Source organism: Tamandua tetradactyla, chromosome 8 (assembly GCF_023851605.1).
Source record: "Tamandua tetradactyla isolate mTamTet1 chromosome 8, mTamTet1.pri, whole genome shotgun sequence".
NCBI classification, from domain to species: domain Eukaryota; kingdom Metazoa; phylum Chordata; class Mammalia; order Pilosa; family Myrmecophagidae; genus Tamandua; species Tamandua tetradactyla.
The window spans coordinates 13,406,806-13,432,872 of record NC_135334.1 but is presented as its reverse complement, the minus strand read 5'-3'; the positions used below and the strand labels follow the sequence as shown (position 1 = coordinate 13,432,872).

Genomic DNA, 26,067 nt, shown 5'->3' with positions numbered 1-26,067 from the left:
AATTACATACTTACAAGTTTGTGAATGGATGGAGGAGGACTTTGGGAGCCCAAAGCATCTCACAATAGACATCACCTAGACATCTGGAAGCTCCTGCTGTTGATATCACAATGAAAATATGCATCTGATCCCAGTAAGCTGGCAAATGAACAACAGCATTGTAGGATAACATTTGAAACCAGTATTACTAAATGATTTTCACCAGACAACCTGTTCAAAATGAAAAGTTTCAGGCTCACCCAGACCAACAGAGAAATTGGGCTGAGCTCAATAGCTGTTTTAAGAACCATCAGGTGATTCTGATATACACTCACACCTACTAAATCTCACACTACTATATGTAATTAGTGAAAACTATTAACATCAGAATGTCTGATGCACTCACACCCGAAACTTGTAAATTTTATCTTTTTGAACTGCCTCCTAGAAAGAGAATGGAACTGAAACTGAGAGAGACACCCCAATTTAGCAACTTGACCATTTCCTCCTGATCTTTCTCCAGCAAGAGCCAAGATCTCTACCACTAAAGATCACCTCTATTTTAGGTGCTTTAATCCTGTATAGATTATTGTAATGCCTGGAAACTTCCTAGAGTAAATTAAGTAGTTAATCAAAAAGTATTGGCAAAGTCCCTTGAGAGAGGGGAGAAAGAATATGGAACTATTGAACCTTACCATCAGGGAATCCCCTGATACTGTGTCAAATTTTAGGGATACCCAAATCAATAGGCCATGCCCTCGATCATGAGGCTTACTCTTGCTTAAGTAGGTAACAGAGAAGCTTACACTAGCTATAGACATGCCTAAGAGTTACTTCTAGAGGACTCTTGTGTTGCTCAGATGTGGCCTCACTATCTCTAAGCCCAACTCTGCAAGTGAAACCATTGTCTTCCCTCTACATGGGACAAAACATCCAGGGGTGAAAGTTTCCCTGGCAACATGGGAAATGACTCCCGGGGATGAATCCAGACCTGGCACTGTGGGATCAACAATTCCATCCGACCAAAAGGGGGGAAAGAAGTGTAATTAATAAAGTATCAGTGGCAGAGACAGTTCAAATAGAGTCAAAAGGTTGTTCTGGGGTTGCCTTTATGCAAGCTTCAGTTAGACCTTGCTACCTATCGTAACCTGCCAACCCCCAATCACGACCATTCAGCCAATCCTAAAGAACACCTAGGGCAGTTAGGAAGTTTGGGGCCATTATGTCCTCAAATATCTTTATGTCCCTTTTCCCTTCTCTTATCTTTCTAGGACACCATAGTGCATACATTTGTACACTTTGTGCTTTCACTCAAACCCCTGAGACACTACTCAAGTTTTTTTCATTCTTTTCTATATTTGTTCTTTTGACTGTATGATTTCGATTATCCTGTCTTCTAGTTTGCAGATTCTTTCTTCTGTCCATTCAGATCTACTGTTGTATGCATCTAGTGTATAGTTAATCTCTACTATTGTGCCTTTCATACCTGTGTTAGTTTGTTAAAACTGCTTGAATGCAATATACCAAAAACGGATCAGCTTTGATAAAGGGGATTTAAAAAGTTACAAGTTAACAGTTCTAAGGCCTTAAAAATGTTCAGAAAAAAATATCCTGACACTGAAGAAAGGCCAATACCTGTCACATGGTGTGATGCTTAGGTTCTGGTGTCAACTTGGCCATTTGATGATGCCCAGTGGTCTGGTCAGGCAAGCACTCTTCTCACCATCGCTGCAAGGATATTTTGTGACTGGTTGATAAACCAGAAGGCTGGTGTATTAAATCATCAGACAGTTGATTGCATCTGGGGCTGATTACATCTGCAATCAACTAAGGCATGTCTCCCACCAATGAGATAACCCAATCAGTGGAAGACATTTTAAGGAAGAAGAGAGACTTTTTCACAGCTTTTTCAGTCACCAAGCCTCTCCTGTGGAGTTCATTCAGACCCTTCATCAGAGCTGCCAGCTTCACAACCTGCCCACAGATTTTGGACTCTTCCATTTCCATGGTTGCATGAGACACCGTCACAAATTTCATGTTTACAGATGTTTCCTGTGGTTTCTGTTTCTCTAAAGAACCTTGACTAGTACAGATTGGTACTGAGAGTGGTTCCTTAGAAACAGAATCTTAAAAGTGGGTTTTTGGGTTTGATTCCCAGTGCCTGCCCATGCAAATTGGTTTTCTACTCTTATTAGACTCACAGGAACTAATAACTGCATTTCCAATAATCAAGATGCACTATCAGTCTATACGGTGAGTTGGCAAGGGAGATACTCAAAATATCACATTAGATTGTGCTAACTGTATGCTTATATGAATCAAGGGTCTGGAAGAGAGTGTTTTTGACACCTTGACAGAGTTCTGTGGCATTAGGAGGTATAATGATGTTGACTGGTTGTTGTTAGATGCACTGGATGCAGTGATGAGAGAAACAGATAAGTTGAAGGCTACATATTTGCAACTTAAGTGCCATTTGAAGAATGTAAACGTTTCCATGTTTTCCCTGTGAAAATTTTATTTCCTGTGCTCACAGATTTCAAATCTCTGAAAACCAGATACAGACCCTCATTGTGCAAGTGGCAGACTTAAAACATAAACTAAAATCTCAACCTTGCAGGGTGTCTCCTGTTAAAATAAGGGCTTCAGTTGTAAAAGAATAGGATCCTGAAACATGGGATGGGGATATACGTATTGATAATAATGGCAATTCTAGGAGATAGAATCCCTGGAATATGCTGAACCTTTGCTAGATAGCCCTGTAATGGATTGCCCTGTGGGAACAGCTTCCTGGCCTCAAGTCTGCCCAGAGAAATCAGCCACCCAACCTATCTAATAAGAGTAACCCTTCAATGCCTGCTAACTCTATAACTACCTCCTCTGGGGAAACAGCCTTCACTCCTCTATTTGGAGCAACTAATTCTGTTTCACCAGAAAAAACTGCAACAGAAGCCCTGAGGTAATAGGCTTGAAAGACACATCTATTTCCTCTCATAACCCATGCCCACCACCCCTCATTTCTTCAAGACCTATAACTAGAGTAAAGTCCCAACAGGCCCCAATAGTGTGACCCACGAGGAGGTACACTATACTCCAAATGAATCGCATTAGTTTTATAACCTACATAGACATAAATCAGGGGAATATGTGTGGGAATGGATAGTAAGTATGTGGGACAATTGTGGAAGGATTACAAACTTGGATCAAGCTGAATTTATTGATATGGGCCCACTAAGCAGAGATCCTGCATTCAATATTCTAGCATTACAGTTTGTTTGGATGGTTGGCTGAAATATGGATCAAAAGGTGGCCAACATTATGTGAGGTTTAAATGCCAGAACTGCCCTAGTAGAATACAGATGAGGGAATCCAGAGGCACAGAGAGACTGGAAAGTTAGAGTGGATTTATCAGGGAGGAACAGCTCACATACCCCAGGAATGTCCATCTTTCACCAGAAGCTAGAGAAATAAATTCATGAGACCAGCTCCATCATCCCTGAAGAGTTCTGTAGTCACCCTTGTCTGTAGGTCAGATATTACTGTGGGAACTGCTGTCATTGAGCTGGAATCCTTAAACTCAATGGGGATGATCAGATCCCGAGTTGACAGAAGCCATGTGGTGACAGTTAATCACCATAGACAAGGTGGGTGTGGCCACCATAATGGACAGTTGACTCAAAGAAGTAGACAAAATAATCTGACTTGCAGAGACTTGTGGTGTTGGCTAGTAGATTGTGGGGTACCCGGAAGTAAAATAGATGAGCAGTTTACTAAATTCTTGTTCGAGCTGTATAAGCAGAAGAATTCTAGCTCATATGAACAGAAGTCTAACTTGAATTATGAGAGCAGAATCATGGCCCCTAAATCAATTCTCAGACTAGAAAAAGTGTACAGAAGCAGAGCCCCTTGAATGAGGGAGCGTCGGATACCTTGGGGAAGTTCTCTTTTATACTGCCCAAAACTTACACTGTTAACCTCCCTTCCAGTCTTCCCCAAGAAGACCTATGGCCTTTTACCAGGTTGGCCATGCACTGGGGAAAAGGAAATAATCAGATGTTTTGGATTATTAGACACTGGTTCAGAAGTGACATTAATTCCAAGAGACCCAAAACATCACTCTCATCCACCAGTCAGAGTAGGGACTCATGGAGGTCAAGTGATTGATGGAGATTTAGCTCAGGTCTGTCTCACAGTGGTCATTTGCCCAGTTGAAGAAGGCATAATTGGAGTCAACATACTCAGCAATTGCAGAATCTCCACATTGGTTCTCTGACTCATGGAATGAGGGCTATTGGAAAGGCCAAAAGGAAGCCACTAGAACTGCCCCTATCTTGCAAAAGAGTGAATCAGAAGCAATACTGGATTTGTGGAGGGACTGCAGAGATTACTGCTGCTCTTAAGGATATGAAGGATGCAGACATGGCGAATCCCATCACATCCCCATTCAAGTCTCCTATTTGGCCTGTGCAGAAAACAGATGAGTCTTGGAGGATGACAGTGGTTTATCATAAATATAACCAGGTGGTGACTCCAATTGCAGCTGCTGTTCCAGATGTGGTAGCATTGCTTGAGCAAACAAACACATCGCCCGCTACCTGGTATGCAGCCATTGGTGTGGCAAATGCTTCTTCCCAATAGCTGTCAGTAAGTACTACCATAAACTGTTCGCATTCAGCTGGCAAGGCCAGCAGTATACCTTCACTGTCCTGCCATAGAGCTGTATCAATTCTCCAGCTTTATATCACAATATTGTCTACAGGAACCTTGATCATTTCTTTCTCCCATGAGACATCACACTGGTGCATTTTATCCATCATATCATGCTGACTGGACCTAGTGCACAAGAAGTAGCAATTATTAAAAACTTATTGATAAAGCATTTGTGTGTCAGAGGATGGGAGATAAATCCAACAATAATGTAGGTGCCTTTCTAGGTGTCCAGTGGTGTGGGGTACGTTGAGATATCCCTTCTAAGGTGAAAGATAAGCTGGTGCATCTGGCACCTCCTATGAACAAAAATGAGGTACAATGCATCATTGTCTTCTTTGGATTTTGGAGACAGAATATTCCTCATTTGGGTTGCCACTCCAGCCCATTTACTGAGTGACCAGAAAAGCTGTTAGATTTGAATGGGGACTGGAGAAAGAGAAGGCTCTGTGACATGTCCAGGCTGCTAGGCAAGCTGTTCTGCCATTTAGGCCATATGATCCAGCAGATCCAATAGTGCTGAAGGTGTCAGTGCCAAATAGGCAGGTCCATATAGGAGAACTACAGTGAAGAACCTTAGGATTTTGGAGCAAAACCTTACCATCCACTGAAAATAACTACTCTTTTTCTGAGAAACAGCTTTTAGCCTGCTATTTGAGCCTTAGTAGAGACTGAATGCTTAACCATGGGCCACCAAGTTACCATAAGAACTGAGTTGCCTATCATGAGCTGAGTGTTGCCTGACCCACCGAGCAAAAAAGTCGAGCAGCAGCACTCCATTATAAAGTGGAAATGGTATATAAGGGATAGGGCTCAAGCAGGTCCTGAAGGCACTAGTATATTACATGAGAAAGTGGCCCAAATGTCCATGGTCCCCCTCCTGCCACATTACCTTCTCTTTCCCAGACCAGAGCTGTGGCTCTTGGTGAGATACTTATAGTCAGCTAACTGAGGAAGAGAAAACTCAGCCCTGGTTTACAGATGGTTCTGTACAATTTCCAGGGGTCACCCAGAAGTGGGAAAGTACAGCACTACAACCCCATTCTGCGATGCTCTAAAGAACACTGGTTTCCTTGAAATCACAGGAAAATCAGCCACCTGAGGTTTACTGTGTACTCTGCAGAAAGAACAGTCAGACAATCAGATTTCAGGGACTTGCCCTGGAGTAAAAGCTGGACTCAGATGAGGGTCCAAAAAAAAAAAAAAAAAGAACACTGGTGAGGGGAAACCTCACAGTGGGTGGAACTCCAAGCAGCACACCTGGTTGTTCATTTTGATTACACGGAGAACTGGCCAAGGGTGCATTTGTCTCCTGACTCACTGGCTGTTGTCAGTGGTTTGGCTGGATGGTCAGGGTTTGGAAGGAGCATGATTGGAAAATTGGTAACAAAGAGGTCTGGGGAAGAGATATGTGGATAAGCTTTTTCTGAGTGGGCAAAGAATATGAAGATACTTGTGTCCTAGGTGAATGTTCACCAGAGGGTGACTTCAGCAGAGGAAGGTTTTAATAATCAAGTGGATAAGATGACATATCCTGTGGATACCAGTGTTCTAGTTTGCTAGCTGGCAGAATGCAACACACCAGAGGTAGATTGGCTCTTAATAAAAGGGGATTTATTTCATTAGTTCTTCAGAGGAAAGGCAGCTAACTTTCAACTGAGGTTCTTTCTTGTGTGGGAAGGCACAGGGTGAAACTGCCGGCCTTCTCTCCAGGCTTCTGAGTTCCAACAACTTTCCCCTGGGGTGCTTTTTTTCTGCATCTCTAAAGGCCTGGGCTGAGCTGGGAGTGCTGAGATAAGGTATGGTGAGCTGCTTGGGCTGTGCTATGTTGAACTCTCTCATTTAAGCACCAGCCAATTAAATCAAACATCATTCATTACAGCAGGCACACCTCTTAGCAGACTGCAGATGTCATGAGCAACAGATGAGGTTCACGTACCATTGGCTCATGTCCACAGCAACAGAACTAGGTACCTTCACCTGGTCAAATTGACAAGTGAATTTAACTAGCACAACAAGCGAGCCTCTTTCTTTAGCCACTCTTACCATTGCCCAATAGGCTCATGAACAAAGTGGGCATGATGGTAGGGATGAAAGTTATGCATGGGTTCAGCAACATGGACTTCCACTCGTGAAGGCTGACCTGGCTATGCTCACTGCTGAATTACAGAAACAAGGACTGTGATTGTATGAATATTTCCCCCTTGTTTTGTTATGAGTATGTTTCCATTTGTACATAAGCAAATATCTTGCTTTCCTCTTATCATATGACATAAGTTGTATTGCTCATGTTGTAGTATTTCAGTCATAGGATATGAGGTTTAAGAGTAAATGTTACTTAAGGACTTGCACCTTATTCTGGAGAGATATAGTACATTTCCAATTGTATGCAGTACAGTTTAGTATTGTTAGGCGAAACATATTCTGTTATTGTGTTCTCTTTGACAGTAAAGCATGTTTCAAGGTGATGTGTAGAGCTGCCAAATTGACAAGTGGTAGACTCTGATGGTTAGGTTCTGGTGTCAACTTGGTCAACTGATGATACTGAAGTTGTCTGATCAGTCAAGCACTGGCCTGACCATTCTGTCAAGGATATTTCATGACTGGTTGATAAATCAGAAGGCTGGTGTATTAAATCATCAGACAGTTGATTGCATCTGGGGAGAAGAGAGACCTTTTCACTGCGTCTTCAGTCAGTGAGCCTCTCCTGTGGAGTTCATTCAGACACTTCATCGAAACTGCCAGCCTCACAGCCTGCCCTATGGATTTTGTACTCTTCCATTCCCATGCTTGCATGAGACACCTTTATAAATCTCATATTTACAGATATCTCCTTGGTTCTGTTTCTCTAGAGAACCCTGACTAACACATATGGAAAGGCATGTGGTGGCATCTGCTGGTCCTTATTCCTAGTTTCATTGCCTTAGCCTCTGAATCCAGTGGCTTTCTCTTTAGGCATCTGTGAGTCCTGACTTAGCAGCCCTGGGTAAAAATTCTGGGTTTCATCTCTCAACTTCACATCTCATTGAAAGGAACATAGTGAAGTCTGCTGGGCTCTGGTTCCCTACTACCTTCCGTCAGCTCTCTCAGCTCCTGACATCTCCTGGGGCTTCTGTATTTTCACGCTTTCTCCTAAATGTTTCCCTGTTTCAGCTCTTTTGAGGACTCCAGTAAACTAAAAGGCCCACCTTGAATGAGAAATGTCATATCTCCATCTAACCAAAAGGTCACACCCACAATTGAGTGTGTCACATCTCCATGGAAACAATCTAATCAAAAGGCCCCACCTTACAATATTGAATCAGAATTAGAAGAACCAGACTTTTCTGGGGTACATAGCAATTTTAAACCAGTGCAATCCCCATAATATGTTGTTGCTTTTTATGCTTTCAAGCTCTTCTTTATGTTCATTTTATTCTTAATATCCTTTATCTCTTTATGTATATCTTCCTTCATCTCCTTGAATTAACTTAAGAGATTTGTTTGAACATCTTTGATTAGTTGCTCCAACTTCTGAGTCTCCTCTGAAGTTTTAATTTGTTCCCTTGACTGAGCCATATTTTCCCATTTCTTAGAATTTGCTTTGTTTGTGAAAGCTGCTGGAATGCAATATACCAGAAATGGAATGGCCTTTATAAAGGGAATGTATTAAGTTACAAGTTTACAGTTCTAAAGCCATAAAAATATCCAAACTAATGCGTCCAGAGAAAGATACCTTGATTCAAGAAAGGCCAATATCCATCACATGGGAATGCACATGGAGATGTCTTCTGTTTCTAGGCATCTGCTCTCCCTGTCACACTCCAAGCATCTACAAACATCAGCATCTCTTTTGGTTCTGAAGTAACTGTTTTCTCCAAAATATCTCCTCTTTTAAAGGCTTCCAGTAAACTAAACAAGACCTACCTTAAATGGGTGGAGTCACATCTCCAGCTAATGAAAGGAAACACCCACAACTGGGTGTATCACATCTTCATGGAAGAAGTAATTCAATCAAATTCTCTACCCGAACCAACCAGTCTGCCCCCATGAGATTGAATTGGGAAAGAAAATGTGGCTTTTCTGGGGCACATAATTTGAAACCAGCACAGGATGGCTTATCATTTTTTGCCGATGTCTATACACCTGATTATGATGAACTGATGAGTTAACTCTGACGGCCCATTTCTCCTTCTTTTGTCTAAGGTTTTATCGTGGATTGGCTTTTGTGTTAAGGTTCTTTTTTGATGTTTACTCTAACTTATAATAGCCTGTGTTTAGCTGATAAAATTTCCTCAGTTCTTCATCTAACGCTTGCTTTAGATATAGCAAGCAATTTTTTATGATTGCAACTTTTCTGCAATTGTTTCACTGTCAGAAGAGAGCTTCCTTTGCTCTGTTCCTTCTCCAGAAATCTTGATCTGTTCTGTTTGTTCTTGCACAGATTTTTTTTCCCCAGCTCTTGTGATTTGTTTAAATTCTCTCCCTCATGCAATGACTTGTTTTCCTTACACTTTTCAATTCTGGTATCCATCCTGTCTTACAGCAATTTGGTTTAAACTCCCCTCCCTATTCTTTTGTGAGGCTTTTCTGCTTCCAGTTTCTTCCCTATTAGGGAAGTCATTTGGGAGCCATATGGGATCAATCCAGAAAGGCAGGACACTTCAGAAAGTTCATTTTACTTTACATGTCCAGTCAACTGAAACTGGATTGAGTGAAGGCACAACAGTTCTTGCCAGCCTTTCTATGATGGTCTCTCTTTTTTATTTATTTAGTGTTTTGCCCCTGAGGGACCCTTTGTATTTAACACTCCTCAGCAGGTTTTGTTCCACCTTGGATCTCTGCAGAATTAGGACCTTCTGCCTGGACATGCGTGGAGTTCTAACTCACTGCTATGAGTCTAAAATCCCAGTCCATGGTGGGAAGGAGCAGGGCTGTGCTGCCTTTGTATGACTTGCAAGCTGTATGGGACCAAGTGAGGGAAGGGAAAAGGGAAACAACCAACATCTGGGACAGAACTCTCCTACCTGAGTTTTTTCTGTTTATTTGATTCAGCATTTGTGGAGTCTTTCTCCAGTCTCTACCATAATCCTGAGTGGTAAGCAAATGGGATGTGTCCTTTTATTCACTAAATCTCTGAGAAGGCCTTTGGAAGGCATGTCTTACATCAGCAACCCTGTGGATAACAACAATAACAAAAATAATTGATATGTTATCTCCTTTTCCTCCAAGCACACACTGTTAAAAATATGAAGGGACAATACAGGAAAAGAAAAGAGAGAGAGAGAAATGGGTATTTTATGGGTCTGAAATTAGAAAAAACCAATTTGATATAAAAATGAAAAATAGAAAAGGATCAAAAAGAATTTCCACATAAATTTGAATAAAAAAGAGACTAACTTAGCTATAAAAAGTAGAGAGCCAATCATATTATATCACAAAAAATGAATGCTGTGGCATTATTTCAAAAGGAATTAAACACATTAAAAAATAATACAAAATATGAAAAACAACATACTTCATATGAAAGAACAACAATCACAAAAACTCATACAGTAGGCAAGAGGAGTCAGGAAATTTTTTAAACAATAAAAGATTTTTAATTCCAGAGATTCAGACTGAATTAGAAGAAACAGAAGGGCAAATAAAACGCATGATGCCTTAGAAAACAACAAGATGAAAAAGAGTCTAAAAATAAAAATGAAAAAGAAAAGAAGGAAGTGGATTTACAAGAAAGTAACAACAACAGATACTGAGCAAAAATCTAATTCACATATTGTAGAATCACTGAAGGGAAAAACAAAAGCAAATGGATGGAACAAAGAAAATTGTAGTTCAAGAAAGATTTGCTGGTGTTAAAGAAAGAGAAAGATTTGAGTTGACATATTGAAAAGAAACTACTTGTATACAAGGAATTGCCCCAGAATAAAGACATCAAAATATATTCTTGTAAAAATAGAGGAATTTAGGAAAAGAAAAAAGAGTTCCATAAAACAGTAAGATAATAGATGTTAAGTACAAAAAAGTATAGTCCTAAATTTCCTAGTACAGTTTAAAAAGACTTAGGAATAATGACTAACCTAGAAGCAATGACCCTCTCTGGCATCCAATCTGAGGTTTTGAAGTACTATTTTCCCACTGGGAGAAAACAAGTTTCTTAGGAAAACTTTATTCTGGGGCAATTCCTTGTATACAAGTAGTTTCTTTTCAATATGTCAACTCAAATCTTTCTCTTTCTTTAACACCAGCAAAACTTTCTTGAACTACAATTGATTCCAAAGCTTAAGAATGAGATGTACAAGATGAACTCAGAATATCTTGTCAGATCATATGGTAAGGAAGGGATTAGACTTCTCAGGCCATGTCATAAAGATGCAGGAGAAAAACTAAAAGAAAATTCCATAGGCTGAAGATAGGAAATTTTGAGCTTCAAAAATATAACAACTAGATACAGAAGCTGAAACAATTAATTCAGATATATGAAAAGACATGGAAAACCTCATCAAAAACCAAATCAATGAATTGAGGGAAAATATAAAGAAGGTAAGGAATGGACTAAAAAGAAGAAATCAAAAGTCTGAAAAAACAAATCACAGAAATTATGGGAATGAAAGACAAGGTAGAAGAGATGAAAAAAACAATGGAAACCTACAATGATAGATTTCAAGAGACAGAACACAGGATTTGTGAACTGGAGGACGGAACATCTGAAATCTGGCAAGAAAAGCAAAACATAGGGAAAAAATGGAAAAATATGAGCAGGGACTCAGGGAATTGAAAGACAATAAGAAACGCATGGATATACATGTTGTGGGTGTCCCAGAAGGAGAAGAGAAGGGAAAAGGAGGAGAAAAACTAATGGAGGAAATTATCACTGAAAATTTCGCAACTCTTAGGAAAGACTTAAAATTACAGATCCAAGATGTGCAGCGTACCCCAAAGAGAATAGATCCAAATAGACGTACTCCAAGACATTTACTAATCAGAACATCAGAGGTCAAACAGAAAGAGAGAATCTTGAAAGCAGCAAGAGAAAAGCCATCCATCACATACAAGGGAAGCTCAATAAGACTATGTGCAGATCTCTCAGCAGAAAGCATGGAGGCGAGAAGACAGTGGGATGATATATTTAAATTATTCTATCCAGCAAAATTGTTCTTCAAAAATGAGGGAGAAATTAAAACATTTTCAGACAAAAAATCACTGAGAGAATTTGTTACCAAGAGACCACCTCTGCAAGAAATACTAAAGGGAGCACTAGAGACGGATATGAAAAGACAAAAAGAGAGAGGTGTGGAGAAGAATGTAGAAAGGAAGACTATGAGTAAAGGTAAAAAGAAGGAAAATTCTATATGAGATATAAACTCCAGAAGGCAAAATAGTGGAAGAAAACACTACCCATGCAGTAATAACACTAAACATTAATGGATTAAACTCCCCAATCAAAAGACATAGACTGGCAGAATGGATTAAAAAACAGGACCCATCTATATGCTGTCTCTACTCAAAGGACATGAGGGCAAGAACACAAACGGACATTTGCACACCAATGTTTATAGCAGCATTATTTACAATTACCAAGAGGTAGAAGCAGCCAAAATGTCCATCAACAGATGGGTGGCTAAACAAACTGTGGTATATACATACGATGGAATATTACGCAGCTGTAAGACAGAATAAAGTTATGAAGTATGTAACAACATGGATGGACCTTATGGACATTATGCTGAATGTGATTAGCCAAAAACAAAAGGACAAATACTGTATGGACTCACTGATATGAACAGACATTAGTGAATAAACTTGGAATATTTTGTTGGTAACAGAGACCATCAGGAGATAGAAATAGGGTAAGATATTGGGTAATTGGAGCTGAAGGGATACAGATTGTGTAACAGGACTGAATATAAAAACTCAGAAATGGACAGCACAATACTACTTAACTGTAATACAATTATGTTAAAACACTGAATGAAGCTGAATGTGAGAATGATAAAGGGAGGTGGGCAGTAGGCATAAATGAAATCACAAAGAAATATGGATGATAAAGATTGAGATGGTATAATCTAAGAATGCCCAGAGTGTATAATGATAGGGACTAAAAGTACAGATCTAAAAAATGTTTTTACATGAGGAAGAACAAAGGAAAGTCATTAGTGCAGGGTGCTGAAAAAAGATGGTAATCAATATTTTAAAATTTCAACTTATGTGTGAGACTAAACAAAAAATGTTTATCTGCTACAAAATTTATATTTTGACTAGTGCATCTCCTAATATAACTTATATAGATAGTTGGTTAAACACCATAAGCACATGGAACTTTGGGTAGGACATGAGATTTTGTTGGTTTGTCCAGGGTGATGCCCCAATGAATCCCAGAGTGATTTGATTACTGAGTGGAAAAGTATTTGCAAAGTCCTCTTCAGGGAATGGTGAGAATGGGGGGAAATTCAAACTTCCCAAGTTGAATTCTTGATATTCTCACAAGCAGTGTGGACAACCAAAGCTATAGGCTGAGCCCACTGTCTTGAGGTCTGTTCACATGAAACTTAAACCCACAAAGGATAGGTGAAACCTACTTTAAATTAGGCCTAAGAGTCACCCCCAAGAGAACCTCTTTTGTTGCTCAGATGTGGCCTCTCTCTCCAGCCAAAATAACAAGCAAACTCACCACCCTCCCCCTGTCTAGGTGGGACATGACTCGCAGGGGTGTGGACCTTCCTGTCAGAACACATGGGACAGAAACCCCAGAATGAGCTGAGACCCAGCATCAAATGATTGAGAAAACCTTCTCGACCAAAAGGGGGAAGAGGGAAATGAGACAAAGTGTCAATGGCTGAGAGATTCCAAACCGAGTCGAGAGGTTATCCTGGAGGTTATTCTTATGCATTAAGTAGATATCACCTTGTTATCCAAGATGGAATGGTGAGGCTGGAGGGAACTGCCTGAAAATGTAGAGCTGTGTTCCAGTAGCCATGTTTCTGGATGATGACTTTATAATGATGTAGCTTTCACAATGTGACTGCGTGATTGTGAAAACCTTGTGTCTGATGCTCCTTTTATCTACCTTGTCAACAGATGAGGAGAACATATGGAATAAAAATAAATAATAGGGGAAACAAATATTAAAATGAATTTAGTTTGAAATGCTAGTGATCAATGAAAGGGAATGGTAAGGGGTATGGTACATAAATTTTTTTTCTGTTTTCATTTTATTATTCTGTTGTCTTTTTATTTCTTTTTCTGAATTGATGCAAATGTTCTAAGAAATTATGATAATGATGAATATGTAACTATGTGATGATATTGCGAATTACTGATTATATATGTAGAATGGAGTGAGCATATATTAAGAATGTTTGTGTGTCTTTCTTGTAATTTTTTTAATTAATAAAAAATTTTAAAAATATATAACAACTACATTGGATTGAAACATAAAATATGTCAAAATTGGGGGAACCTCATATGATATTAAAGAAAAAATAACTGGTCACCTTTGGAAGAAACAGAAAACAAACTCATCATTTTGAAAACTAGAAAATGCAGGAAAAGTGTTTTAAAAAAACAATAGACTCAGTGGCAGAGTTCTTGCTTGCCAGGCTGGAGACCTGGGTTCGATTCCCAGAGCCAGTCCATGCAAAAAACAAACAAAGAAACAAAAACACTACAATACAAGGGATCCTTGTGATGATACAACTTTTTACCTTAAAAAGTGGTGGTGGTGGATGAATGAACCTATGCATGTGATACAATTGCATAAAAACTAAATAAATACATATTGAAAATAAGTTTAAGTAAAACAGGGGGGCCAACAACTAGAACAAATATACATCACTAGTATAAGGTGTTAATAGTAGGGTGGTATTACGTGGAAAAAATAACCTAATGCAAACTATGGACTATAGTTAACAGTAACGTAATATTCTATCATATTGTAATAAAGGTACAAAGGTACCATGTGAATGCTAAGTGTCAATAATAGGGGGTATTTGGGATATGGGATTTTTCTTTTTGGAAAATGAAAATGTTCTCAGATTGATTGTGGTAATGAATGCACAACTCTGTGATTATACTGAGAGTCACTGATTGTACACTTTGGATATATTGTATAGTACGTGAAAAAAAGTTTGTTTTTAAAATGGGGAAATTGAATAAAATCAGTGGAATGTATCAATTTCAATGACAGGAAAGTCATATTATACTATAATTCTGCGAAAGGTGATCACTGGAAGAAACTTTAAAAGGTAAAGGAAACTTTCTGTATTATTTCTCAGAATATGCACATGAATCTACAATTATAGTTATCTCAAAATAAAATGTTTTATTTTAAAATCTTCATTAACACTACTACATTCATGGATAATACATTACTGAACATATTCTTGAACAGGAAATTTTCTTATGAACATAATCCACTCATGAATGAGAATGCATCAAGAAAGAATTCATAGATTCTACCATCACATTTCCCTCACCCTCCTGCCACTCTATCAGGTCAGTCCACAGGTGCAACAGCAGGGTGACAAATTTAGCATTCTTTACAAACTTAACATTCCTTGACTTAAACTATACAGTTTGTTTGGGGAAAGAATTTTAATTTATTTTAAATATTTTGAAGCTGGGTGGTTGTGCCTAATGGCATATAATTTTTTTTTTTTGTATGCTGTATGGTGGGGTCACTTTCATTCTTTTTCCAAGTAAGTATACTGTTATTGTAGCATCATTTGTTGAATTTTTGTTTGTTTTTTGCTTGTTTGGGAAAGTGCATAGGCCAGGAATCGAAACCAGATCTCTCGTATGGCAGATGAGAATTCCACCACCGAACTTCCCTTGCATCCCCTCTAATGACATATAAATATTGATGACAAGCAGCCATGATGGTGGAAACTGATGATGAGGTTGACAATGATGAATGAAGTGGTTGTCGGATGAGGAGGAGAAAGAGAAGCAGAAGCAAACTGTTGGAGATGAAATATCCCAAAACTGACATTAGGCCCTAAGCTTCCAAGTTGCAAAATAAGTCCCTCAATAAAAGAAAATTAACACCCTTGGGAGACAAAGCATGACTCACAGCAGAGGTATAAGCAAGGGCTCCTAATTGCTCGTTCTGTGAGGACCCAGTCCCTGGAGTGACCCCAAAGGAGGTTCTGCTCCTATGTAGATAAACAGACTTCAAGGCTTTCAATCTTGATGGATGGTTTCCATGACTTTGCTGGCCTCCCTGAGGAAATAACAGGAGTAGATACATGTATGGTTCTTCATTTCCTGATATGCATTTCCTGACTGTTGAAACCAAGGCATTCCCTGAGATTGCCTGTTGATTGTTCTCTATTTTTCCCCACCACAGGTCATTCATTGCAGATTTAGAACAACTGCATGAGAAAAACCTCTCTTCCAAGAACTTCTGTTGATAAACTGGCAATTTACATCCATATGATTGCCTTATCTCTAAGGGCTTTTTCTCTGTATATTGTGTTCACAGCAGCAGTAATCCTGAAACTTGGTAAGAATTTTAGTAACTGATAAAAATATGTGGATTATTTTAGAGGATTTTATGAGTTAAAAAAAATTGATTAACGCTGTATCTTTCAGGGTTCTTCAGGGAAACAGAACCAAAAGGATGTGTGTGTAGAGAGAGAGATTTATTATAAGGCTTGCATTAATGCAATTGTAAAGGCTGGCAAGTTCAAATTCTGTAGGGCAGTCCGGAGGCTAGAAATTCTGGTAAGAATGATGTTGATGGGTCCAACCTGAATTCCTTAGGGTGGAAACTCAGGAAGGAGAGGAGGGCATAGTCTTGAGGCATAATTCCTTCTGATCCCGGAGATTCCCACAGATCTCACACTTAGGATCTTCAACTGACTTGATAAGGACACCCACAATTGAGTGTAATCTCCTTAAAGTCGGCTCATGCTAATGCCACCTATAAAACCCCCACACAAAAACGAGGTCATGGTTGACAAAAAAATTCCACACCATAACCTCACCAAAGAGACATACAAAATTAGTCATCACAAATGAGGTCTAGAAATTTCCTATGCAATGGTGTTCACTCTTTAGCAAACCAGCATAGTTTGTGGAGACCAAACAGACTGCTGGTCTGATTCCTGGATCTAGGTCAATTTCTTTTCTCATACAAGCTATATGACCTTGAGTAATTTATTTAACTTTTAAAACATCAAATTCCTAGAGAATGAAAAAATATATAATAGCACTGCTCTTTTATCATATGCTATGTTCAAAGTAAGACATCTGATACAAAACATGTTCAACAACAAAGCCTTATAGTTGAGGTGTGCAAATCATACACCTAAAAACTGGAGGCAAGAGAAGAAATTCAGTAACAAGAGAGAACAGAGGTAACTTTCAGTTCCAAGTTGCCAATACATAATAGACCTCAGGCAGGTCAGTTAATGGCCAACACTTCAGTTTTCTCAATATGAAAACTGAAATAAAAGACCTATTCTAAATACTTTTCTACCCATACTCAAGAACTTCAGGAGGAGTTAATGAGATTGACTGTTGGAAAAAATGTGTAAGCTATAAAGCATTAAACAAAGGTTAGCAATTATATGATGCAATTAAAATACTAAGATTCAAATTTATTAGCTTAGGAAATACATCTCAGAGACAGAAATGTCTGTAGGTATCCTATGCCAGAAATGATGATACATGCTTTCTAGAGAACATGTCTGTAATTTCAGTACTGTGCCACTAGAGACACAACTGCTGAGGTTTTGATGCTTGTTCTGAATATAATAATATCAATAATGATAATAATATTAAACAGCTATTGAGCACTGACCATGGACAATAAATGCACTGGCTACAACCAAAGACGAATTAACTCAGAATTTCTGTGGGGAGAACCAAGTCATCAATAATTTTTAATGCTCCACGTGATTCTAATATGCAGACAATGTAGAAAACTGCTGTTTTAGGGCTTCAGTACCAGTGAAAATCTAAGAAAAAAATCTTGAAACCTCATAACAACTCACATTTTTATAGGCACTCACTATTTGGAAATATTTCTATATATGCAATATCTTGTTATTTTTACAACCACCTTGGGAATTTATTTTACTAATTTCTTCATTCAGATACAGAGACAGACTTGTCACAAATTAACTACCATGTTACCCCAACACGACATGGATTTGAGATGAGTATTCACAGGTTTATATTGAGTGCATATGTGAGATTACATAGATGGCACAGAAATTTCCATTCTGAGTCATAACACATCTCCAACTGCAAAGTATAAATATCATACTTGTTGGTTCTAGGATAGAGGTTGTGAAGTTTAGCATGCATCAGCATCACTTTTGTTTGTTGAAACAAAAGTGCTGAAGAAAGGCTGCCTGGTGAGAATGAGACGAGGGGACAGAAAGAGCAGAGAGATTACAGACTGAATGACTTTGTTTGAGTCCTTGATGCAGATGCTCGTGAGCTGGTACATCCCATACTCCCCAGGGATGAAAGTATGTAAAGTCCCCTTTTCATCAGAGTGTTGGATTCCACCCACAGAGTTTTTCATTTAGTAGACCTGGATGAGGCCTTAAGAGTTGCAAAATCTGCAAGCAACATGGGAACCTATGATGCTTGTCCAGGAATTGCACTTTAAGAACCACTACTCTAGGATATTTATAAACATAAGCATAGTAAAAGCTCCAAATCTTGACATTTTCCTCTCATTTTCATGATCTTTGAAGATTCAGGGACAGGCTTACATCAAGAAAACAGCTAAAGGGAAGGGAAGCAGCATCACCAAAAGCCCAGGATCCCTCAGCTAGAGTCAAATGCTCAAAAGGAGCCTCACAAGCAGACCAAGGGCTGCCTTTCATGGGTTTTCTCTCCCATCCTCAGGCTCCAACTCCGAGGACAATGGCTGCAGAAAATCACTCCACAGTGACAGAGTTCATTCTCAGGGGAATAACAAATCAGCCAGGACTCCAGCTCCCCCTCTTTCTCCTCTTCCTCGGGATCTACACGGTCACCATGGTGGGGAACCTGGGCATGATCATGCTAATCCTCGTGAATCCTCAGCTTCACACCCCCATGTACTTCTTCCTCAGCAATTTGTCCCTTGTGGACATGTGCTACTCCTCGGTCATTACCCCTAAGATGCTGGTGAACTTTGTGTCAGAGAAGAACATCATCTCTTATGCAGGGTGCATGTCACAGCTCTACTTCTTCCTTGTTTGTGTCATTGCTGAATGTTACATGCTCACGGTGATGGCCTATGACCGCTATGTTGCCATCTGCAATCCTTTGCTTTATAACATCATCATGTCCCATCAAGTCTGCTCCCTGCTGGTGGCTGTGGTCTATATCTTGGGATTCATTGGCTCAACAATAGAGACTGTCCTCATGCTAGAGTTGTCCTATTGTAAGGTCCTCATCAGTCATTACTTCTGTGACATCCTCCCTCTCATGAAGCTCTCCTGCACTAGCACTTATGATGTCCAGATGGTAGTTTTCTTTTTTGCTGGATTTGACATTATAGTCACCTGCTTAACAATCCTTGTTTCCTATGCCCTCATTCTTTCCAGCATCCTCCACATCAGCACCACAGAGGGCAGGTCCAAAGCCTTTGGTACCTGCAGCTCCCACCTGGCAGCTGTGGGAATGTTCTACGGCTCTACTGCATTCATGTACTTAAAACCGTCCACGGCCAGTTCCCTGGCCCAGGAGAATGTGGCCTCCGTGTTCTACACCACAGTGATCCCCATGCTGAACCCCCTGATCTACAGTCTGAGAAACAAAGAAGTCAAGGCTGCTCTGCAGAGAACACTGCAGATAAAATGACTTTGATGCAAGATTCTTATTCTTTCCATTGTAAATGTATCCTGTTGTGAATTCCAAAAGAAGCCCCTGAATTTTGGCTCTTCCAGCTCTGATGGTTCCCTCCTCCTTCTTTCCTCTCTCTTCTCTTTTGCTGACTCTTTGACATCAGCTGACTTCAAGTTCATGCTTTCTCTCATTTAGGGTCTGTTTTCTCTCTCCTGAGTCCTTTGGTAAACACTATCTTAATTGGCAATTTGATACAAACTTGAACCTTTCAGCACTGAGTCTGAGAATCATTCTTGTTTTATTTACTTCTATAGAGATATTATTAGGAAAGCCTATACTTACTTTTTGTTCTTAGGAATACACAAGAGAGGTGAATTTCGAGATCACCAAGAAATTGCTGCTTAATCTGAGCCAGGCACACTTCTTAGTGCCTCATATGCATTATTTCAATTATACCTTACGACTACAGGTAGCCTTTATCCCCATTTCACAGAGACTTTACTCAAGGTTGTAGGGCTGAGAACAAACCACACTGGCATTAAACCCTAGTCTAGATGACTCCATAGTCCACACTCTTAGTTATCACATTATTCTCTTCACTTAGACTGCCTCTAGACAGTCTATTGCTGCTGCCCTTTTTATATCCTTCTACTTTTAAATCCCTTTTTATATCCTTCTACTTTTAAAGGGATTTAATACAGTGTTTGTAATTTCCTAAAATCACCTCTTTTTATCATCTACCAACCATCCTTTCTACATAGGCAACTCCTTCCGGATGATTAAGGAAAGATTACACAATGGTGATCATCCTGCCACCATTTGCCTGGAACTTTCCAAGTTTTAGCACTGAAAGTCCAAAATCTCCTGAAACTCCTGAGCTCCAGACAACAAAAGACTTTCACCCTGAACTACACTTACTACAAATGCCATTGCCAACCTTACTCAGAAAATGAAAATTTCATGGTATGTAATTTCGTTCCCCTTTGCTTACTATATCCAGGATACATGCTATAGAATCAGAAGCCTGTGTTGTACCATTTATTGCTCTTTTTGGTACAATATTTTATTAGTCAGTGTGTCATTATGAGAAATAGAAATAATTTTAGCTTTCTAAAGCAGAAAGGGATTTAATACAGAGAATTACATGCTTACAAGTTTGTGAATGGATGGAGGAGGACTTTGGGAGTCCAAAGCATCTCCACAATAGTCATCACCTAGAAGTCCAGAAGCTCCTGCTGTTGCTAGCACCATGAAAATATGCATCTGATCCCAGTAAACTGGCAAATGAACAACAGCATTGTAGGATAACATTTGGAACCAGATTCTCCTAAATGATTATCACCAGAGAACTTGTTCAAAATGAAAAGTTTCAGGTTCACCCAGATCTACTGAATAATTGGGCTGAGCTCAATAGCTGTTTTAAGAAGCATCAGGTGATTGATATACACTCATGCCTTCTAAATCTCACACTACTGTATTTAATTAGCGGAAACTATTAACATCAGAATGTCTGATGCACTCACACCCAAGAATTGTGAATTTTAGCTTTCTAACTGCTACTGAGAAAGAGAGCGGATCTGAAACCGAGAGAGCCATCCCAAAGTAGCAACTTGACCATTTCCTCCTGATCTTTCTCCAACAAGACCCAAGATCTCTACCAATAAAGATCACCTATAGTTTAGGTCCTTTAATCCTGTATAGATTATTGTAATGTGTGGAAACTTCGTAGAGTATATTAAGTAGTTAATCAAAAAGTATTGGAAAAGTACCCTGGGTGGGGTGGGGGTAGAAATAATATGGAACTATTGAACCTTACCATCAGGGAATCCCCTGATACTTTGATACTGTGTCAAACTTTAGGGATACCCAAATCAATAGGCCATGCCCTCGATCATGAGGCTTACTCTTGCTTAAGTAGGTAGCAGAGAAGCTTAGACTACCTATAGACGGGACTAAAAGTTACTTCTAGAGGACCCTTGTGTTGCTCAGATGTGGCCTCACTCTCCCTAAGCCCAACTCTGCAAGTGAAATCATTGTCTTCCCCTCTACTTGGGACAAAACATCCATAGGTGAAAGTTTCCCTGGCAACATGGGAAAGTTATGGAAAACAATAAAATCTTATTTATGAAAAATAACTAAATGCATCTATAGGACCTAGCAATTCTTGTCCTGGGTATATATCCAAAAATAATACTCTCCCAGGCCCACACAAGGACAAGTACAAAGATGTTCATTGTACCATTACTAGTAATGATGGGAAATTAGTGGCAATGTGGGTTTCTGCCACTGGAAAAGTACGTAGCTGAGTTGTGGTAGAGACTGAAGCAGTGAGAAGCAAAGGATTAGCTAAAAGCAACACAGATGGGTATTGCCAGCACAGCAATGGGAGAGAAAATATGAACTATGAAGCACGATATTATTTATGTACATTAAAATACAAGGACACAAACCAACTAAAACACATTTAGAAAAAAAAGTAACATAAAATACACAATTAAGCAGGTTAGAATTGTTGTCTGGAAGGATAAAATGGATGAAAGTGAGGAGTAGAAGAAAAAGAAACGTAAATAAAATTCTTTTTCCTAGATCCAGCTCCATATCTATACCCCCAAAAAGCTTTTGACAAGAGCTAGAGACTGAACTGTTGAATAAAGTAATAAGCAGGCTAGCCCTTAATATTTGTGGGACTTGAAAGGCTAGAAATGAAGCTGCAGGTATCAATATCTAAATATTTTTAATGGATAAAGTTAGTTAAATGCTAATTAAATATTTTCTTTCCTCCTACCTTTACCAATAAACCATCATAACAAGCTAGAAGGTCAGGTACAAATTTTGAAATCTCAAAATTTTGAAAATTCTGTGTAAGAATGTGGTACTCTTAGAAAAAGTTCACTGGCTTCTGGCCCCCTGCTTACACCTGCAGCTTGCTCCCTCCAACTTCCCAACTAACGATCTTCCTCATTCCAGGAGGGGCCTTACATGTATACACATACCGGTGTGAAACTGCTATGTACTCCGGGAAAAGCCATGTTCTTCTAATCCAGTCTTGTGGTGGCAGACCTATTGTTGGGTGGGACCTCTTGATTAGGTTGCTTCCATGGAGATCTGACCCTGCCCATTAAAGTGGGTCATATCCTTTCATGGAGTCCCTTATGAGAGAGAATGCAGGGCCAAGACAGAAAGCAGAGAGATGGAACCAAGTGACAGACGTCTGGAGGTGCAGAAGGCACTGAGAGAGCTGTTTGAACACAGAAGCCAGGAAAGAAGTATGACAGACAGTGCCATGTGCCTTTCCATGTGGCTGAGAAACCCTAGACGTGTTCAGCTGTTTTTGAGAGAAGGTATCCTATTGCTGGTGCTTTAATTTGGACATTTTCATGGCCTTAGAATTGTAACTTGTAACTGAATAAATCCCCTTTATAAAAGCCTATCTGTTCCTGATACATTGCATTCTGAAAGCTTTAGCAACCTGAAACACACACAGGAAATTCTTCATCTCCAAGTGCCATCCACACCCCTTACACACACCTGCCCCTAGACATTTTCGGTCTAGGATGAATAACCAGAAATGTGGCCTGTCCTTGGTATGAGGAGCCAGGAAGGGCCTAGAAATATGCACAGGGTATTTAGACAGGGAATTTTGTTACCACCAGCACTGAAGTCAAATTCCAGAAAGTCGGGCATGAGCTCTGGCTTGGCACATCTTCATGGCCCCATGTATTATTCACCCATGTGCATAGGCACAGCCAAAGGAAGGTCATATGAGGGCAGAGTATAAGGGCACCATTCACCCAGCTTGACAGGTACAACAGAGTTGACCTCTACAGAGGTGTTTGTCCCTAGCTGATTCTCCCACAGTTTACATAAGATGCAATGTTTCTCTCTTACATCATAATTTATAAAGTACTTTAACACTCACTATCAATCAGTCTTCTCAACCACTTAGATTATATTACAGAGAAGAAAACTGAAGCTGACCTGCTCAAAGTCACGTAACAAAAAATTGGCACCAACATCCCTTGCCTTGTGATTGAAAATTGCAATGTTAATACTCTCTCCACTTCTGTACTTTGCCATGCATTCCACAACTTCTCAGGAGGGCCTAATACACTTAAAATACCTTGGAAAAAGAGTAGGATGGAGACCAGGGAGGACATATTTTAGCATTAAATACACAGCAGTTTTGGAAAAGGAACCACAATCCAAAGCCTTCATTGAGATAAAGAATAAAATGCAGGTGTAACAATTTCAGGCATACTGAAATTCAGGTTGTGGGGTCTCCATTCTGATCCTGAATTACAAAGTGATAGCCTCAACATGTTAAGAAAATTCCACTCAAACTCCACCACAATGAATGGATGGAGTACATGGCCTCACAGTATATCCCTTCCCTATCACCTTGCCAAAAATAACACAGGTAATCCTAAGGCTCTAGAGACAGCCCCAATGTGCATTATTTTAGAGGACTGTATGAGTAAAAATATTGATTAATGCTGTATCTCTCAGGATTCTCCAGGGAAACAGAACCAAAAGGACATGCATGTACAGAGAGAGATTTATTATAAGGCTTGCATTAATGCAATTGTGAAGGCTGGCAAGTTCAAATTCTGTGGGGCAGCCTGGAGGCTAGAAATTCTGGTAAGAATGATGTCAGTGGGTTCAACCTGAATTTCTTAGGGTGGAAACTCAGGAGGAAGTGGAGGGCATAGTCTTGAGGCAGAATTCCTTCCGACCCCTGAGATTGCCACAGTTTTCACACTTAGCATCTTCAACTGACTTGATGAGGACAACCACATTATTGAGTGTAATCTCCTTAAAGTCGGCTCATGCTAATGCCACCTATAAAATCCCCACACAAAAACGAGGTCATGGTTGACAAAAAAATTCCACACCATAACCTAGCCAAATAGACATACAAAATCAGTCATCACAAATGAGGTCTAGAAATTTCCTATGCAATGGTGTTCACTCTTTAGCAAACCAGCATAGTTTGTGGAGACCAAACAGACTGCTGGTCTGATTCCTGGATCTAGGTCAATTTCTTTTCTCATACAAGCTATATGACCTTGAGTAATTTATTTAACTTTTAAAACATCAAATTCCTAGAGAATGAAAAAATATATAATAGCACTGCTCTTTTATCATATGCTATGTTCAAAGTAAGACATCTGATACAAAACATGTTTAACAACAAAGCCTTATAGTTGAGGTGTGCAAATCATACACCTAAAAACTGGAGGCAAGAGAAGAAATTCAGTAACAAGAGAGAACAGAGGTAACTTTCAGTTCCAAGTTGCCAATACATAATAGACCTCAGGCAGGTCAGTTAATGGCCAACACTTCAGTTTTCTCAATATGAAAACTGAAATAAAAGACCTATTCTAAATACTTTTCTACCCATACTCAAGAACTTCAGGAGGAGTTAATGAGATTGACTGTTGGAAAAAATGTGTAAGCTATAAAGCATTAAACAAAGGTTAGCAATGATATGATGCAATTAAAATAGTAAGATTCAAATTTATTAGCTTAGGAAATACATCTCAGAGACAGAAATGTCTGTAGGTATCCTATGCCAGAAATGATGATACATGCTTTCTAGAGAACATGTCTGTAATTTCAGTACTGTGCCACTAGAGACACAACTGCTGAGGTTTTGATGCTTGTTCTGAATATAATAATATCAATAATGATAATAATATTAAACAGCTATTGAGCACTGACCATGGACAATAAATGCACTGGCTACAACCACAGACCAATTAAATCAGAATTCTGTGGGGAGAACCAAATCATCAATAGTTTTGAATGCTCCATGTGATTCTAATATGCAGACAGTGTAGAGAACCGCTGTTTTAGGGCTCCAGTACCAGTGAAAATCTAAGAAATAAATCTTCACACTTCAAAACAACTCACATTTTTATAGGCATTGACTATTTGGAGATACTTCTATATATGCAATATCTTGTTATTTTTACAACCAGCTTGGGAATTTATTTTACCAATTTCTTCATTCAGATACAGAGTCAGACTTGTCACAAATGAAACAGCTGTAACTACTATGTTACCGTGACACTACATGAATTTCAGATGAGTATTCACAGGTTTATGTTGAGTGCATATGTGAGATTACATAGATGGCACAGAAATTTCCATTCTGAGTCATAACACATCTCCAACTGCAAAGTATAAAATATCATACTTGTTGGTTCTAGGATAGAGGTTCTGAAATTTACCACGCATCAGCATCACTTTTGTTTGTTGAAGCAAAAGTGCTGAAGAAAGGTTGCCCGGTGAGAATGGGACTGGGGAGGACAGGAAGAGCAGAGAGATGACAGTCTGAATGACTTTCTTTGAGTCCTTGATCCAGATGCTCATGAGCTGGTACATCCCATACTCCCAGGGATGAAAGTATATAAAGTCCCCTTTTCATCAGAGTGTTGGATTCCAACCACAGAGTTTTTCATTTAGTAGACCTGGATGAGGCCTAAGAGTTTCAATTACTGCAAGCTACATGGGAACCAATGATGCTTGTCCAGGAATTACACCTTAAGAACCATTGCTCTAGGATAGTTGAAAACATGAGCATGGTAAAAGCTCCAAATCTTGACATTT

The 26,067-nt window shown here is 39.3% G+C and overlaps 2 protein-coding genes across 5 annotated transcripts in view; one reads left to right on the top strand and one right to left on the bottom strand.

The window, feature by feature from the left end:
- LOC143643187 (olfactory receptor 8B12-like) overlaps positions 1-26,067 on the bottom strand; it is a 142,003-nt gene that overhangs the window by 36,980 nt on the left and 78,956 nt on the right. Inside the window, exons 1-3 of one of the 4 annotated variants that reach the window (XR_013156174.1) lie at positions 22,449-22,762; positions 9,690-9,838; positions 1,534-1,707 (exon numbers count right to left, since the gene is read on the bottom strand). The gene's annotated coding sequence lies outside the window, so the exon portion shown is untranslated. Of the gene's footprint in view, positions 1-1,533; positions 1,708-9,689; positions 9,839-22,448; positions 22,763-26,067 lie in introns of those variants that run through there. The other 3 variants (XM_077111944.1, XR_013156175.1, XM_077111945.1) reach the window with 3 other exon arrangements.
- LOC143643185 (olfactory receptor 8A1-like) lies at positions 18,547-20,362 on the top strand. The gene is made up of 2 exons (XM_077111943.1): positions 18,547-19,461; positions 20,345-20,362. The coding sequence occupies exons 1-2, from the start codon at positions 18,547-18,549 to the stop codon at positions 20,360-20,362; spliced, it is 933 nt and encodes a 310-aa protein (XP_076968058.1).